Here is a 13,527-nt window from a genome sequence, read left to right on the forward strand (position 1 = left end):
ATTTAGAAGGCAATTACTCAGCTATTTGATGTTTTACAGAAGCCCCCCCTTGCGGGGCCCCAGGGCCGTCGGGCATATTTTTCAGGGTCAGATTCGGAATCTCCGACCCCGAAAACCCGTGCACACAAATTTCTACAACTTTTAGTCAATTTTTACCATTTTTTAAAAATTTGGAAAAATTGATACACTCCAAGATGCAGTTTATGCACCCGTAATGCAGTTTCGATGCAGCCCCAAAGTGTAATAGATAGACTTTTTTCCTGATATTTTTCCGAAGACAATGCCGAAAACCGCAACTCGGTCGGTTCATCAGAAAAAAATTTCCGTATTCTGGGTGATTTTGGTCTAACTTGCCTGGACTACTAATAAAGTTTTCGTAGACGTTTTTGGAGACTTTCGACGTACATTGATTAGTCCGCACACATAATCGAAGACCTGTATTTTCGTGATTAAATAACGTACCACAGATTGCAAGTTACTAATGTATTTACTATAATTTGATAACCACCATTTTGCCAAAAATACGCCAAGAAAACTTCTTTCGGCCATCAGAGAAGTTAACAAACGATTTTGCGGTAAGAAGAGCCGTTTCGTAGAGCGCGCTCGGCAATGACATAAGCCGTGATCGGGGTAGGAATGTTAATAAACCAGTTTGAAATTTATACGCGGCTACCGATCACCGGAATCATATCGAGAGAGACGGAGAGCCAGGCGTTCGTCCGTATTTTCAGGCCCAACGCGACAGAAGTGCCTCAATATTTATCTGCCGTTGGTTGGCTGTCTGGCCGGGCCGGATGCCTCCTTGGGACGGGATTCCATTAGCGAGAGTTGGATGCAGAACGGCCGCCGAGATCTAGATGGATGTCAAAAATTTTAATAGGTCGTTTGTTTTAATTATCGAGGGCTGCCGTGTCGGGCGCGTAGTGTTTACGGTTGACATTCGAGAAAAAAAAAAGACTGCATTTGAAATACAGTCTCTTGTGTTGATTACTAGAGCACGAAGAGTGATACACATAATTCATATTTGACGTCAGAAACTATAAACAGGGATAAAACAAATTTAACAACGCGTATGTTTTATTATACACTGTGAACGTTTAGAATGGAAACGTAAATAAAATACGACCTGTATAAATTACGCAAAAACGCTCGGACACAATCTTTAATAAATTCATGTGTACTTCTTCTGGCACCATTTCTCGATTATGACGTCACTAGGTAATCACTGTGACGTCATCATGACATTTTTTAAATGGGATATCAGTTTCAATAATTTTTTTTGTAACGACAAAATGTTTCTTGACAATAGGCCAGCCTCAGTTGGAATTCTTGCAATATTTTTCCGATGGAATCTAGCTGTATAGCTTTAATTTCATCTAAAATCGTGTTTTAACTCGTCAATATACTGTGGTTTATTATTGTGCACTTTTGACTTAAGATAACCCCACAAAAACAAATCAAAGGGTATAATGTAAGGGGACCGAGCTGGCCATTCAATAAAACCCCTTCGGTCTATCCAACGGGCTATTGAATAGAGGAAACTATGACAGTTTTTTAATTGTAGCTCGAAAACGAAGCAAAATTTCGCTATAGTTCATAGGAAAAATTATATAGTGAATTTCCCATCGAAATAGCTTATTTAAAAAAAATAAAAGAACAATTTTATGCAAAAAAATCGTTAATAAACAATTTGAAAAAAGCAAATAATTCGATTTTCTGATTTTTTTACTTTTTAGCTTCTAGTTTTTTTTTTTTTGAGTAAAGATAGGTAGAGGCATTATTTCATAAAAAAAGTAGATAAAATTTCCTTCAAAACAAGAGGTTGTAAAGTATTTTTTGGATGAAAATTGACTGATATATGGCCCCTCAAACTTAGCCAATTTTTCGATTTTCGTCGCGTTTACCATTACACGTTAAAATTTCTCATTTTTTGCAAAAAAGGAAGGAAATAAGACGTTCAAGGATTTTCATCTCATGACTTGTACGAACGGTCATTAAAAATTAAAAAACCGCGGGATGCTATTAAATTAGAGGGTTGAAATTGAAGATAGGGGTGAAAATGCACTTTTGCAGTTTTTTAAATATAGTACGAAAACGAAGCAAAATTTTGTTATAGTTCATAGGAAAAATTTTGTAGAGAATTGAATTTCTCATCGAAATGGCTTCCTTAAAAAATGTAAAAGGAAAATTTTAAGCAAAAAATCGTTAATAATCAATTTTATAGAAAGCAAAAAATAAGATTTTTTTTACTTTTTTAATAAAATAATTTAGTATAAACTTGAGAATTTAAGTACAAGTTAATTAATAATGTATATACCGAGGTATATACAGTGTGTCCACGGATGGAGTTGACAAGAAGAGAAACTCTCTTGTTTTAGACTTTACGGAAAAATGAGACTGTCATACAAACATCTTAGATTAGATATACAGGGTGCTCATAAATTAAAAAAACACGAAAATATACCAGAGAAGTACCATTATTTATTATTTTACACAACATTTTTATATAATAGATCTGTTTATAACCTCAAATAATGTCCTAATACAAATTTTAAAATCAAAATTTCAATTTTTGAGATGGGAAGTAACGATACATATAGAGTAAAAGTCAGAATTGAAATTCTGATTTTAAAATTTGTATTAGGACAACATTTGAGGTTATAAACAGATTTATTTTATAAAAATGTTAACCCTGTTTGTTTGGATATATTCAATAGCCTAATTAGGAAATGTTTCGTTTAAGTAGTTACGAACATTTGCGGAATCATGTGGAGCTGCCCCGTCTTGTTGATACCACAGAAGCTCATTGGGAATGTTCGGAGCATTATCATCTGGGAATAGTGCTGCCAAATCCGGAATTATTTGTTGTTGTAACATTTGCAAATATTTCTCACCTGTTAGATTTCCATCAATGAAAATAGGACCAATAATATTGTTTCCTACAATTGCTGCCCATACATTTACTCTCTGAGGGAACTGGGTATGTGCTTCTATCACCAGTGAGGATTATGAAGGAGCCCATTCAAAAAAATTCTTCTAGCGGTTTCCCAGATATCCATCGATGAAGTTCGTGGTGGGACATCCTGTATATTTTACTGTAGAACTTTGACTAACAGCATGATTAGATGCCAATTGTCTTGTGAAAACATGTGGATTCAAATGGTGTCAAAAGCAGCACAAATGAATTAAAAAAACTGACGTATCCGAGCAAAAACGTAAATTATACAGGGTGTATTTTATTTACGGTTTCCATTCTAAATGTTCACGCTGTATGTATTCAATTCTAAAGAACACATTCATTAATGAAAAGGCAGAGTTTTATGACATAAGAGAATGAAACAAAAATATTTTTAAAATTATCAATACTATAACGGATATTACCTTTGACCTTTGACCTAGGTGTTCTAAAGTAAACGAAAATTTAATTTTAATAAGTCAAATAAAGTATGAAACAGTACCTAACAAGTAATCCAACTGAAAACTGAAATAGTAATAAATAAATAATAAGGAAATATACAAAAAATAATCTGTTTACGCCCCTGATTTTTACAGCATATGATACACTTGAAATCTCTTGGCTAATCTTCGAGTACTGGTACCATGATTCTGCGGCGTTTAAAGTTTATGGTTCTAAAATTTTCACACTTTGAGCTTGTTCCCATCTGTAAGGGCTGGATAATTTTTTTAAATTCTTTTATTTAACGCTCTTACAAAATCCGTCCACAGAATTAACAGGAAATCAAATTTACACGCTGAAAACTAAGTTTTTCGTCTGCTGTAAAACCCCAAACGCGCGAAAATTAATAAAAAATATTTTTTTTTCGCATTTTCATAATAATTTATTCCTTTTGTACTACTTTTCAACATTTACGATCTTTAGCATTACTTTGAAGCGTGGGGTGTACGACACTGAATAACCCCTGCCCTAACGTACAAAGCTCGGTAAAAAGTAATCATAAACCAATAAGCATATTCCTGGTAATACCAAAATGATTAATGACCCTCCCATTTTATACTAAATATCGAAAACATAACTGAGCCCTATACAAATACTTAAAAAAAAAATAGTGGCGTGTCTAACGGAACTCATACCTTGTAATATCAAAAAGTGTAACAATGCTATCAATTTTGCTTCCGACATAAACACGCCTATCACAAAGCATGGAAGGTCGTCGCTCGTTTCGCTTGTATATGTAAATGAATTCATACCCTTTTCGTGTAAAATTGTAAAAGATACCAAACCCGGAGTGTAACAACCATTGTCGACGAATTAATTCTACACAAGAATCGCTTTAAATTCATAGATGTTGAGGAAATTAAATTTGCTTATTGCGTGGTCTTTTAAATTAAAATTAGAACAAGATTCAGAACTGCATTCGTAAATATTTTCAAAAGAATAATAAATATATCGCGTTTAACATGAAACGAGTAGGTTCTATGAAAACAAAAACATTACAAATAGTTGCAGTGTGAACCAAATGTGATGGATTTGGTTTGGGATTATCTCAATATTTACGCTATAAATTCTATAATAAATATCTACATACAGGGTATCTCAAGTGGTCTGTATAGTACGGCTCAAAATAAGTCGATTCAACTAAACTTGCCTTAGTCCAATAATTTTCTGTAACTTTCGATTACTTTGAGCTAATTTCTTGAAATTTAGTAGTCTGGTTATTTTTTGGATGAGAAATTCGAATTTATCGACAATTTCGTTATATCTTCTAGGGGGCGCCACAAGCGACCATTTAATCCGCCAAAACTTTTTTGTGCCAGGGAGTATTTCACTTTGGAATGGAAAAATATTTTCAGCCAACTTTTCTGCTTAAAAAAGGTATACCCTGCTAATATCTCTAAAGCGAACCGTTTTCAACAGAAAGACATTTAAATTTGTAAATGCATATAAAATTTGTTTAAGTTACTAATTTGAGCGTTCCAACAAAATTGTCAAATGTGCCAAGAAAACAATAGAACTAAATGTTACTAATAAATGTCATTTAATGAATGAACATTACTATCATCACGTACGTGACAGCACGTATACGTGTCCATTTTAATCTTCAGCATTAAATTTTACGAAATTAACAAAAATATCACGTAGTGCCGGATACTGCATCGAAAAATCAAGTTACCATTATCAGTTGGATTCGGGGAAAGTCTATATTGAAAAAAAAAACAACTGACAATCGACTACGATCAAAGTAGTCCTAGAAAAAATAAACTAGTCACAAAAATTAAGAGATATTTACTTAAAAAACGCAACTTTTTGGCAGATTTGAAGAAATCAAGGTTGGCAAATATCATGATATTTATATAAAATATCAAATATCGGATATATATCTTGATATATATCCGATATATATCAAGATATTTATTTTTTTTTAAGTAACTAGTTTATGTATAATATTATAGTAGCGAAATAAAATTAAGAAACTATTTAGGTAAATATTTTTATTCCAAATATCAAAAACAAGAACGAAAAAATAAATATAAATTCTGAAGCTAATAAAAAATATTTGCGTGAATATTAAGTACTACGAAAACTAACCAATTTACACCAAGTCAACATAAATTTCATAAATATTAAAACAAATACAAACACACGGCGCCTGCTCGAATTCGAATTGACTAAGACCTGGAGAAATAATGAAATAAAAATATTCATTCAATTTTACTTTGTTGAAAAATTCCGGGAATCATATAAATAAACACGTTCATCAACGATTAGCATACGGTTTTGCTGCCATCTGTTAACAGTTTTAGCAACTTTAAACCAGTAGGAATCATTTAAATTTTTATAAATATCATGATATATATCAAGGAATAAATATCGTGATAGATATCAATGATATATATCGGATATACATATATATCATTGATATATATCATGTCAACCTTGGAAGAAATTGAAGGCAAGATTCTAGATTCAAGATTTTCGGGTTTACAGTTTAAAATTTTTAGCGTCAGCGGTTTTCGAATAATCATAAGAAATCTAACGAAAATAAAATTTTCCAAATTTTGGATTGTATTTAAAAAGGTCTATGTACTTCAATAATTGTTTTTGGTAATTGCACTGTAAAGCTCTTTTAGATAATTTAATTCATTTCAATTTCAGCGGTTCCGGAGCCCTGAACGAAGATTTGTCGCAGAGTTATCGTTGATCAAAGCAAAAAAGTTATTAATCAATTACTAGCGAAATAATGGTTGTACAGAAAATTCAAATAGGGTTTTGAAAACCGCAATGAATTCTCTACAAGTCGTAGTTATTGGTAAAAAAAATTTCGAAGTGAATATATTGGTTGGAAAAAGGTAACAAATTGTATAATTGGAGATATTTGAATGACTTGGCGTAACCTCAGGCATAACTTTGCAAATAATAGATAAACTAAGGATATTGATTATAACTTCTCAACCTCAAAGTGTCCTAAAGAAACTCTAATAGTTTTAAAGTGCTATGATTTAAAAAAAAAAAAATTTTTTTAAAACACCCAAAAAGTCCTTTGTGAAAATTCGAATTTTTTTCGATATTAGACTAGAAAATCAAAGCTTCAATTTCCTTTTTTTTTATCCTTTCTACTACAATTTCCCTCCAAGTTACAGCTCTTTGAAAATCACCCAAAAATTTAGGATATCTTTAATATCCCTTAATTTTTGTGACTAGTGTATGTATGAGTGAAGTTTTATAATGTGCTTGGAGACATCTTTTGTTTTTCAAAATAAAACCAAGATGTCGGAGTTATAGCTTTTTACAGCGGCGTTTTCTATACATACATTTTATACATTTTTAAACATCCGGTATTTCGTTAGATTCATAATTAAAAAATATAGGTATAAAAAATAAGTACACATGAAATTAATTTCCGGTTTAATGAATGAATAACTTTCTAATGTGTTTCTTTATCACCCGTTACAACAAAATATTAGGTGATTTTTATAAAATTGTTGTTTTTTCGATTTCTTTCTATGTCAGTTTCTGCAGTTTTACGTAACTGCGTGTATCTATATTTTGCTCCATTCTAAAATTTCCACTAGAAAGAAAGAAAATAATTTGAGTTTTGTAACATGAGTGCTAGGGCTGACCAATATTCAACATTGCGCAAAATGAATGATATTTAACAAAATATTTACAAACAAACATAAACAAAGGAACCACTGACGGCAAATGAATCCTTCGCTCGGCAATAACAGATCGGCACGAAAAAAAAAAATACGATTGAATACAATCAAGCAGAAAGCCGCCAACGCGAGAGGTTCATGACCACACCGACGGACACGTCGAATGCCATCATGGAATATTTAGAGGCCGTTAAAATTTGTCACACGGTGTTTATTATTAATGGTAGGTACGTCCCTCCGCACATACCTTTACAGTGTGTGTCGTATCTCGGGCGATAATTTATACTTGGTACTATTGAACAGTTTATGGTCGCGCGAAAGGTTTCAGGGGATTACCCTGAAAAAAGATTTATGCAGGCTTTTTTCCGCTTAAAATGAAGAATCACTTATAATTTATCTCCGTTACCTACGTGCGATATACACTTCAATCCCTATACTAGACGAGAGGACAAATGATTTCAAGCAAACAGTTTTATATGGGCATAGTAGAACGTTTTGTTTTGATAGTGTCGAAATAAAAAAAATACATTAAGTACATTTCCTTAAATATATCAGTGGCGGAAAGGCTGGAAGATACTGTTACTAAAAACCCCAAAATTTCAACGCCACTGAATAATTTAGAGATTGGATAAGTGTCTTTAATTCCGGGTGTTCTTTCTAAGAAATAAAATGTCTTCAATTTTATTCGAATAGGTAATGAGTAATTTTTTAATAGATTTTTTTAAATTTAAAATAAGTTTTCTAATATATTCGAGAATATAGTTGAATAAATCTAACTCCTCCCAAATTATTCATTAGTTTCACAAAAAAGAAGTACTTATCTTTTTGTTAAAAAAAAATCACTTCAAATACAATACCCCATCAGAAGTTACACAATCATTGGCATATCAATTTTTTTTCAGAGAATTTTTGCAGAAAATTAAAAATCCGGACGCTAATGATTATTTCAAAAAAGTACCTGTACAATATTTAAACCATTTTTTGATGTCTAGTGTATAAAAAGAGATAGAAAAATAAAACAAGTTGAACAAGCTATAACTCGCAAACAATTGACAATTCGAAAAGAATTTTCATTACATGCTGTTATTATTTTAATCCGTAGAATTACCTTCCGGAGTTTCCTGACGGACTTTCAGAACACCCTGGATAAATAAATAAAAAAATAAATAAATCTTATTTATAGATTATGTCAATTTTACCGAAATTTAGCTTAAAATGATAAAACGATAAAAGATATCACCGTGTATATTTTTTCAACACTTCCCTCAGAATCAGAAAACAACGCTGAAGGCCGTCAAAAACGCTACAGTAACCCCAACTTCACACCCGTATGAACTAACACTACCAAGTTATTATTACAATTTTTCTTTCCATTGAAAACCATACAGGCTGTTACAAATTCGCTTTTCACTACAGGGATCTCGGAAACGGTAAGAGATACGAAGTAGCTTAAATGGGGGCAAAGTTGCATAATCAGGGGACTAATATTATGCCTCTAAAAAATCATGGCTGACATGATTACTTTTCGAAATATTTGAAAAAAAACGAAATTTTGGAAATCCGTTTTTGTGTCATATCAGCCTTATAAAAATGTAGAAGTTCACCACTTTCCTCCCCACTCCCACCCTCGGAATCGTGGAATACTCGAACCACTTGTCTCCGACGCAGAAAGGTCCAACCTACGGGACGATCGGACCATGCCCGCGCCCAGCGGTCGCAACTAACCATTTGTAAAACTAAAAGTTTATAACCCACTCTCCACTGCCATTTACATATTTCTTCCTGTATTTCTAATTTTAAAATTATTCCACATTTTTTTTTTTTGTAAAATGTATAATTTTGGTGTTATTCTCTATTTATTCAACTGTCAAAGGCTTAATTTAAATAAAAAATAATTATTATTCAAAAAATTATGTTTTTCAAATAAAAACGGAAGACGCTTTACACCCTTGCAAATGACATTTTTTTAAATATCTGATGATGTTCGACATAAACTGACGAAACCTAGGCCAATGGCCAATGATTTATCTAATCAGACTTCAGTGTAATGTAAATATACGTGAAATAGGTCGGAAATAGTAGGATATATTGTCGCTAAAGGTTTCAGAATTTCGACGCTACTGAGTATTTTGAAAAACAAATAACTGAATTTAAATTTTGACGATGCTATTTTTAAGAAAGAAGATTTCTTTCATCTTATTCGAAAAATGAGTTATTTTTTTATTAAATAAATGAAAATAATTCTAAAATTTCTGTTGTGTTACAAAAAAATCATAGTATTTGCTATGAAATATAGCAAAAATGAGAAATTCAAACATCATTGCCATAGAAATTTTTATTCTGTTAAGGAGCCACATTCCCTTAAAAAAAACAATTTTTTTTTGTTTTGTATCTCTGCCACTGGTTGGCGTGCTTGTAAGGCAACGAATTTTTATTCTAGTAGGCTAGTCTATGCCTTTTTATTATTTCTAAATAATACCTACTACTTAAATATATCGTAAAATGCAATTAATTCTAGTTTATATTATGTGCTAATTTGTTAATTTACTGACACCTTTTTTGCTCGGAATTTTTATGGTAGCAATTCAAAACTTAAACAATACTTGTTTTGCGAGATATTTTTGAAAATATTACTTCACAGTTCACACTTAAACTTCTTTGTATTTGTATTTTGGAAACAAAAATGTATATCTGTTCATAATGGATGTTTCTTAGGCGATTAGTCAAAAGCTCGGTCAATAGAACATCAAGAATGCAAGGTATTTACTTGATGATTACATTATTTGGTAATTTTCAATATATCAATGTTTTAATTGGTAATATTTAGTTAGAAATATAATTTTTTGTTTTTATTTTGGATAATTCAAACAGTTGAAACAAAATCTATGGAAGGTTTCGAAAATAGTAAATTATGTTCCACACACGTAGGTATAACATCTGCACAGTGTACAGTTTCACATTTCACAGAGAAACCGCATTTTCAAAATATTTGGTTATGTTTATAGAGAATCGTCAGCGACCCTAATACCGATTAGTCAGCTTAAAACTTATTAGCAGTATTTAGATTTATGTTGCTCGTCGATTACAAAACGAGTTCGGTGTTACGATGTTATTAATCAAGTTTATTGCGTTCCTAAAAAGAAACAAACAGAATAAGAACGCTTGGTAATTAGTGGTAGGTATTAATTAACGTTTTATTCTCGGTTTAGTTTCCTCATTGCGTTGCAGCAATTGTTGCGGAAATTAGCACGTCAGCTCCCATCATCAGACATATCGTGATTTCAATTTATGACAGTTGAATATTTTGTTTTGCGTTTACCAATTTTTGATCCAATGAATCGATCAATGAATTGGTTGAATTATATTATTATAATTTGCAAAACAAATTAGCACCAATAAATTCGACCAATTTTGGTGATTGGTAGCGAATTTTAGTATTTATTCGAAATCGCTTCAGCCGTTCTCTTACAGTTTAAAAACGAATTTTTTGGAACTTTTTTTGATAACAAAGAATCCGCCATTAAAAATTGGCCAAACATTTTAGTAACTCACTGTACACATTTGAAGTTTTTGTAAGCGTAGGCATCCTTGGTACACCTTTCTACTAATTTGTTATTCTAATGTCAACTCACCGTCAACTTTTCCCATCGCCAAGATGCTGATAGTCTTCACCGCCGGGATGGCCCAGGCAGCGAGATGAAAATACTGCGAATTCGCCTCGATGGCTTCATGGCCCCACTTCAATCCAGCCGCCAGAAACCACGTCAAAGTCAACACTACCCACCAAATACTGGAAGCCATGCTGAAGAAGTACAGCACCATGAAGAGGATGGTACACAACTCGTACTTGGTGCCCTGGGTAATGGTGCTCACCGTCATGATGCCGTGCTTAGAAGGATAGGGCTCCCTGCAGGAGATAGAGTCGCCCGCTAAGAACCCTATCACGTACGCGATGGCCACCATCATGTAGCAAACCGAGAGGAAAATGATGGGACGTTCTGGGTATCGGAATCTGTCTGTGTCTATGAGAAAGGTGCAGACGGTGAAGAGACAGCTCGCCGTGCAGAGAATAGCCCAGGTGCCTATCCACACTCTGGAGAACTGACGCTTGTTCTCGCTGAAGAACATCTTATGGCACGGCGCTCCACAGTTCTTCTCCACCTTGTTACCCACTTTGAAAGAATACTCCAAGATTTCAGGCACCTTGAATTGTTCTGGACAAACGAATCCGAAGTCTCTGCCGTGGTAAGGGGTCTTGTATCTGGTAATGGGGTGGCTGTTGGACACCACATCCGTACTAGGGGTGCTTGAAGGCACGTTGAGCTTACTAACACCCACACACAATTCCTCAGACATAGAATTATCCGGGTAAGCATCACAATTCAACGACTCCGGCCACTGGAAACCGAAGTTTTGCATTATGCCTTCACACCCGTTCTTAGCGGACAAACACAGAGACCTGCACGGAGGCAGAGGGTGGTCTAGGATAGTACAAACTGGCACGAACACCGAACACAAGAAAAACTGAAGCTGGGCGCTGCAATTAATCTTCACGAGGGGGAAGTACTGGTGGACCTCCAACCCGGCCTCCTCCTGGGTCTGGTGCCCCAAAAGATTGGGCATTATAGTCTTGTTGTAGGCGATGCCGTTGCAGACGGGGACGGTGATGTGCTGACACTTCCCGTGAGGCGGTATGGCGTCCTCCGACTCCGTCACCCGGGTGCCGTGTTGCATGGCCGCCGAAAGATCGCACAGAAACAGCAGGGGAACGAGAATACACAACATTTTGTCACTGCACTTTATTCCTCGGGGTTAGAGCATCCAAGATTCATTCATCACCGAGACGGTCTAGGAGATGCTGAGAGAAAAGCACGCGGAGAACATAAACAAATGGTTGAGGCGACGCGCAACGATACTCCTCTCACGGTCGGGACAGAACTGAAGGAAAAACGAAAAAGCCGCCGTTCGTGCTGGTCAGTGCCGCGATTGAGTGCGGAAAGGCACGAAGACGAGGCACTGTGTTTGAGTTCGAATGCAGTGATGTATCACAAGGGTATCGGAAGAAAATAAATAAATATACCAAATACTAAAATATAAATTAAAGGTTTAATTATGAATTTTATAATAAAGGGGGAGGTTAAAAAAAGAAATAATTATTTCTATAATGCGAAACTCAAATTTGCATAAAATTTTGCCTACTCCCTGTTTTCGAGTGTTTTGAATATGAATCTGAAGCTGACACAACACTCGAATTTTCACTGTTTACAATATATAGAATTCCGCAAATAAGCATAGGTATTTAAAAACTTGTACAGAATTTTTTTGTAGTAAATACAATTTAAAAAATATAATGTAACCATAAAAAAATAAGAAAAAAATCATTAGTGTTAGTGACAGCAAAGTTATTAATTATTGAATTGTAATTGAATTTGCATTTATAACAAAAAGTTATATTTTATTAGCTTGTTTTTAGACAAATTAAAACTATAATCAGAAATAAAACGTTTTTTGAATAAAATGAAAAGATCTCTTTTCTTTACAATGTACTTTACTTACCTCTATTCATTGCGAACCAAATGAACCTATTGAGTTTCCAAAGTATTCAAAGATATTGATATTGTGAGGTTGTTAGTGATGTTATCTTGCAATATTTCCACCATTGGTTAACATAATTACATATATACAGGGTGCGGCATTTGTGCGTCGAAGTACGATATCTCTGTTATTATAGAACATATTAAAAAAAGTTATATACAAAATTTGTAGCCAACTTAAAACTGCGCATTTTCGTATATACAGAGTGTTACGTATTATCAGGGTGAACTGAACATACTATTTTCTAAATGTGACACCCTATATATTATTTCAAATTTAGATTAAGCTCATCTCTCCCATGCTTCCAATATAGAGTTTAATTATGTTATACAGGGTATTTCAAAAGTTATGGTCAATTGTAACAACTTAACAATAATTGTTTGCAGGCATAACTTTTTGATATTGGTATAGTTTTACGAGAAAGTACTATTTCTTTATTATTGCAACAGTTGAATATAGGCCGAGCCAAAACTCGAGCACATAATTTTCTCAATTTTATTTTATTTTAAAAACTGAAAATACACTTTATGTTCTTTCATTTTTATAATGCATTCCCATATATCATTAATTTCTGAGATATTTACCATTTAACCAGGGGCGTAGCTACCGCCGTATCAGCCGTATCAATGATACGGGGTCCCCGGGCTACAGGGGCCCCTAACGTGTGTAAGCAAAAATTAGTAAAATGTTATCCACAATGTCACTTAATCTCGTGCTTCCCGGGAAAAAACATATAAAAATCTGTCATACGTGCCTATAGAGTTTTCACTTCAGAAATGACAAAAGTCAAAAAAAGCAATCTCTTTTTTTCCCGGG

At 33.7% G+C, this 13,527-nt stretch overlaps 1 protein-coding gene across 1 annotated transcript in view; it reads right to left on the reverse strand.

Moving 5' to 3' along the window:
* LOC108903612 (frizzled-2) overlaps positions 1-12,034 on the reverse strand; it is a 246,182-nt gene extending 234,148 nt beyond the window's left edge. Inside the window, exon 1 of the mRNA XM_018705844.2 lies at positions 10,749-12,034. Within this exon, the coding sequence (XP_018561360.1) occupies positions 10,749-11,901 (1,153 nt within the window). The 5' untranslated portion in view covers positions 11,902-12,034. The remainder of the gene's footprint in view (positions 1-10,748) is intronic.
* Positions 12,035-13,527: the final 1,493 nt, after the last annotated feature.

The sequence above is a fragment of the Anoplophora glabripennis genome, unplaced genomic scaffold (assembly GCF_000390285.2).
Source record: "Anoplophora glabripennis isolate ALB-LARVAE unplaced genomic scaffold, Agla_2.0 scaffold127, whole genome shotgun sequence".
Taxonomy (NCBI): Eukaryota; Metazoa; Arthropoda; class Insecta; order Coleoptera; family Cerambycidae; genus Anoplophora; species Anoplophora glabripennis.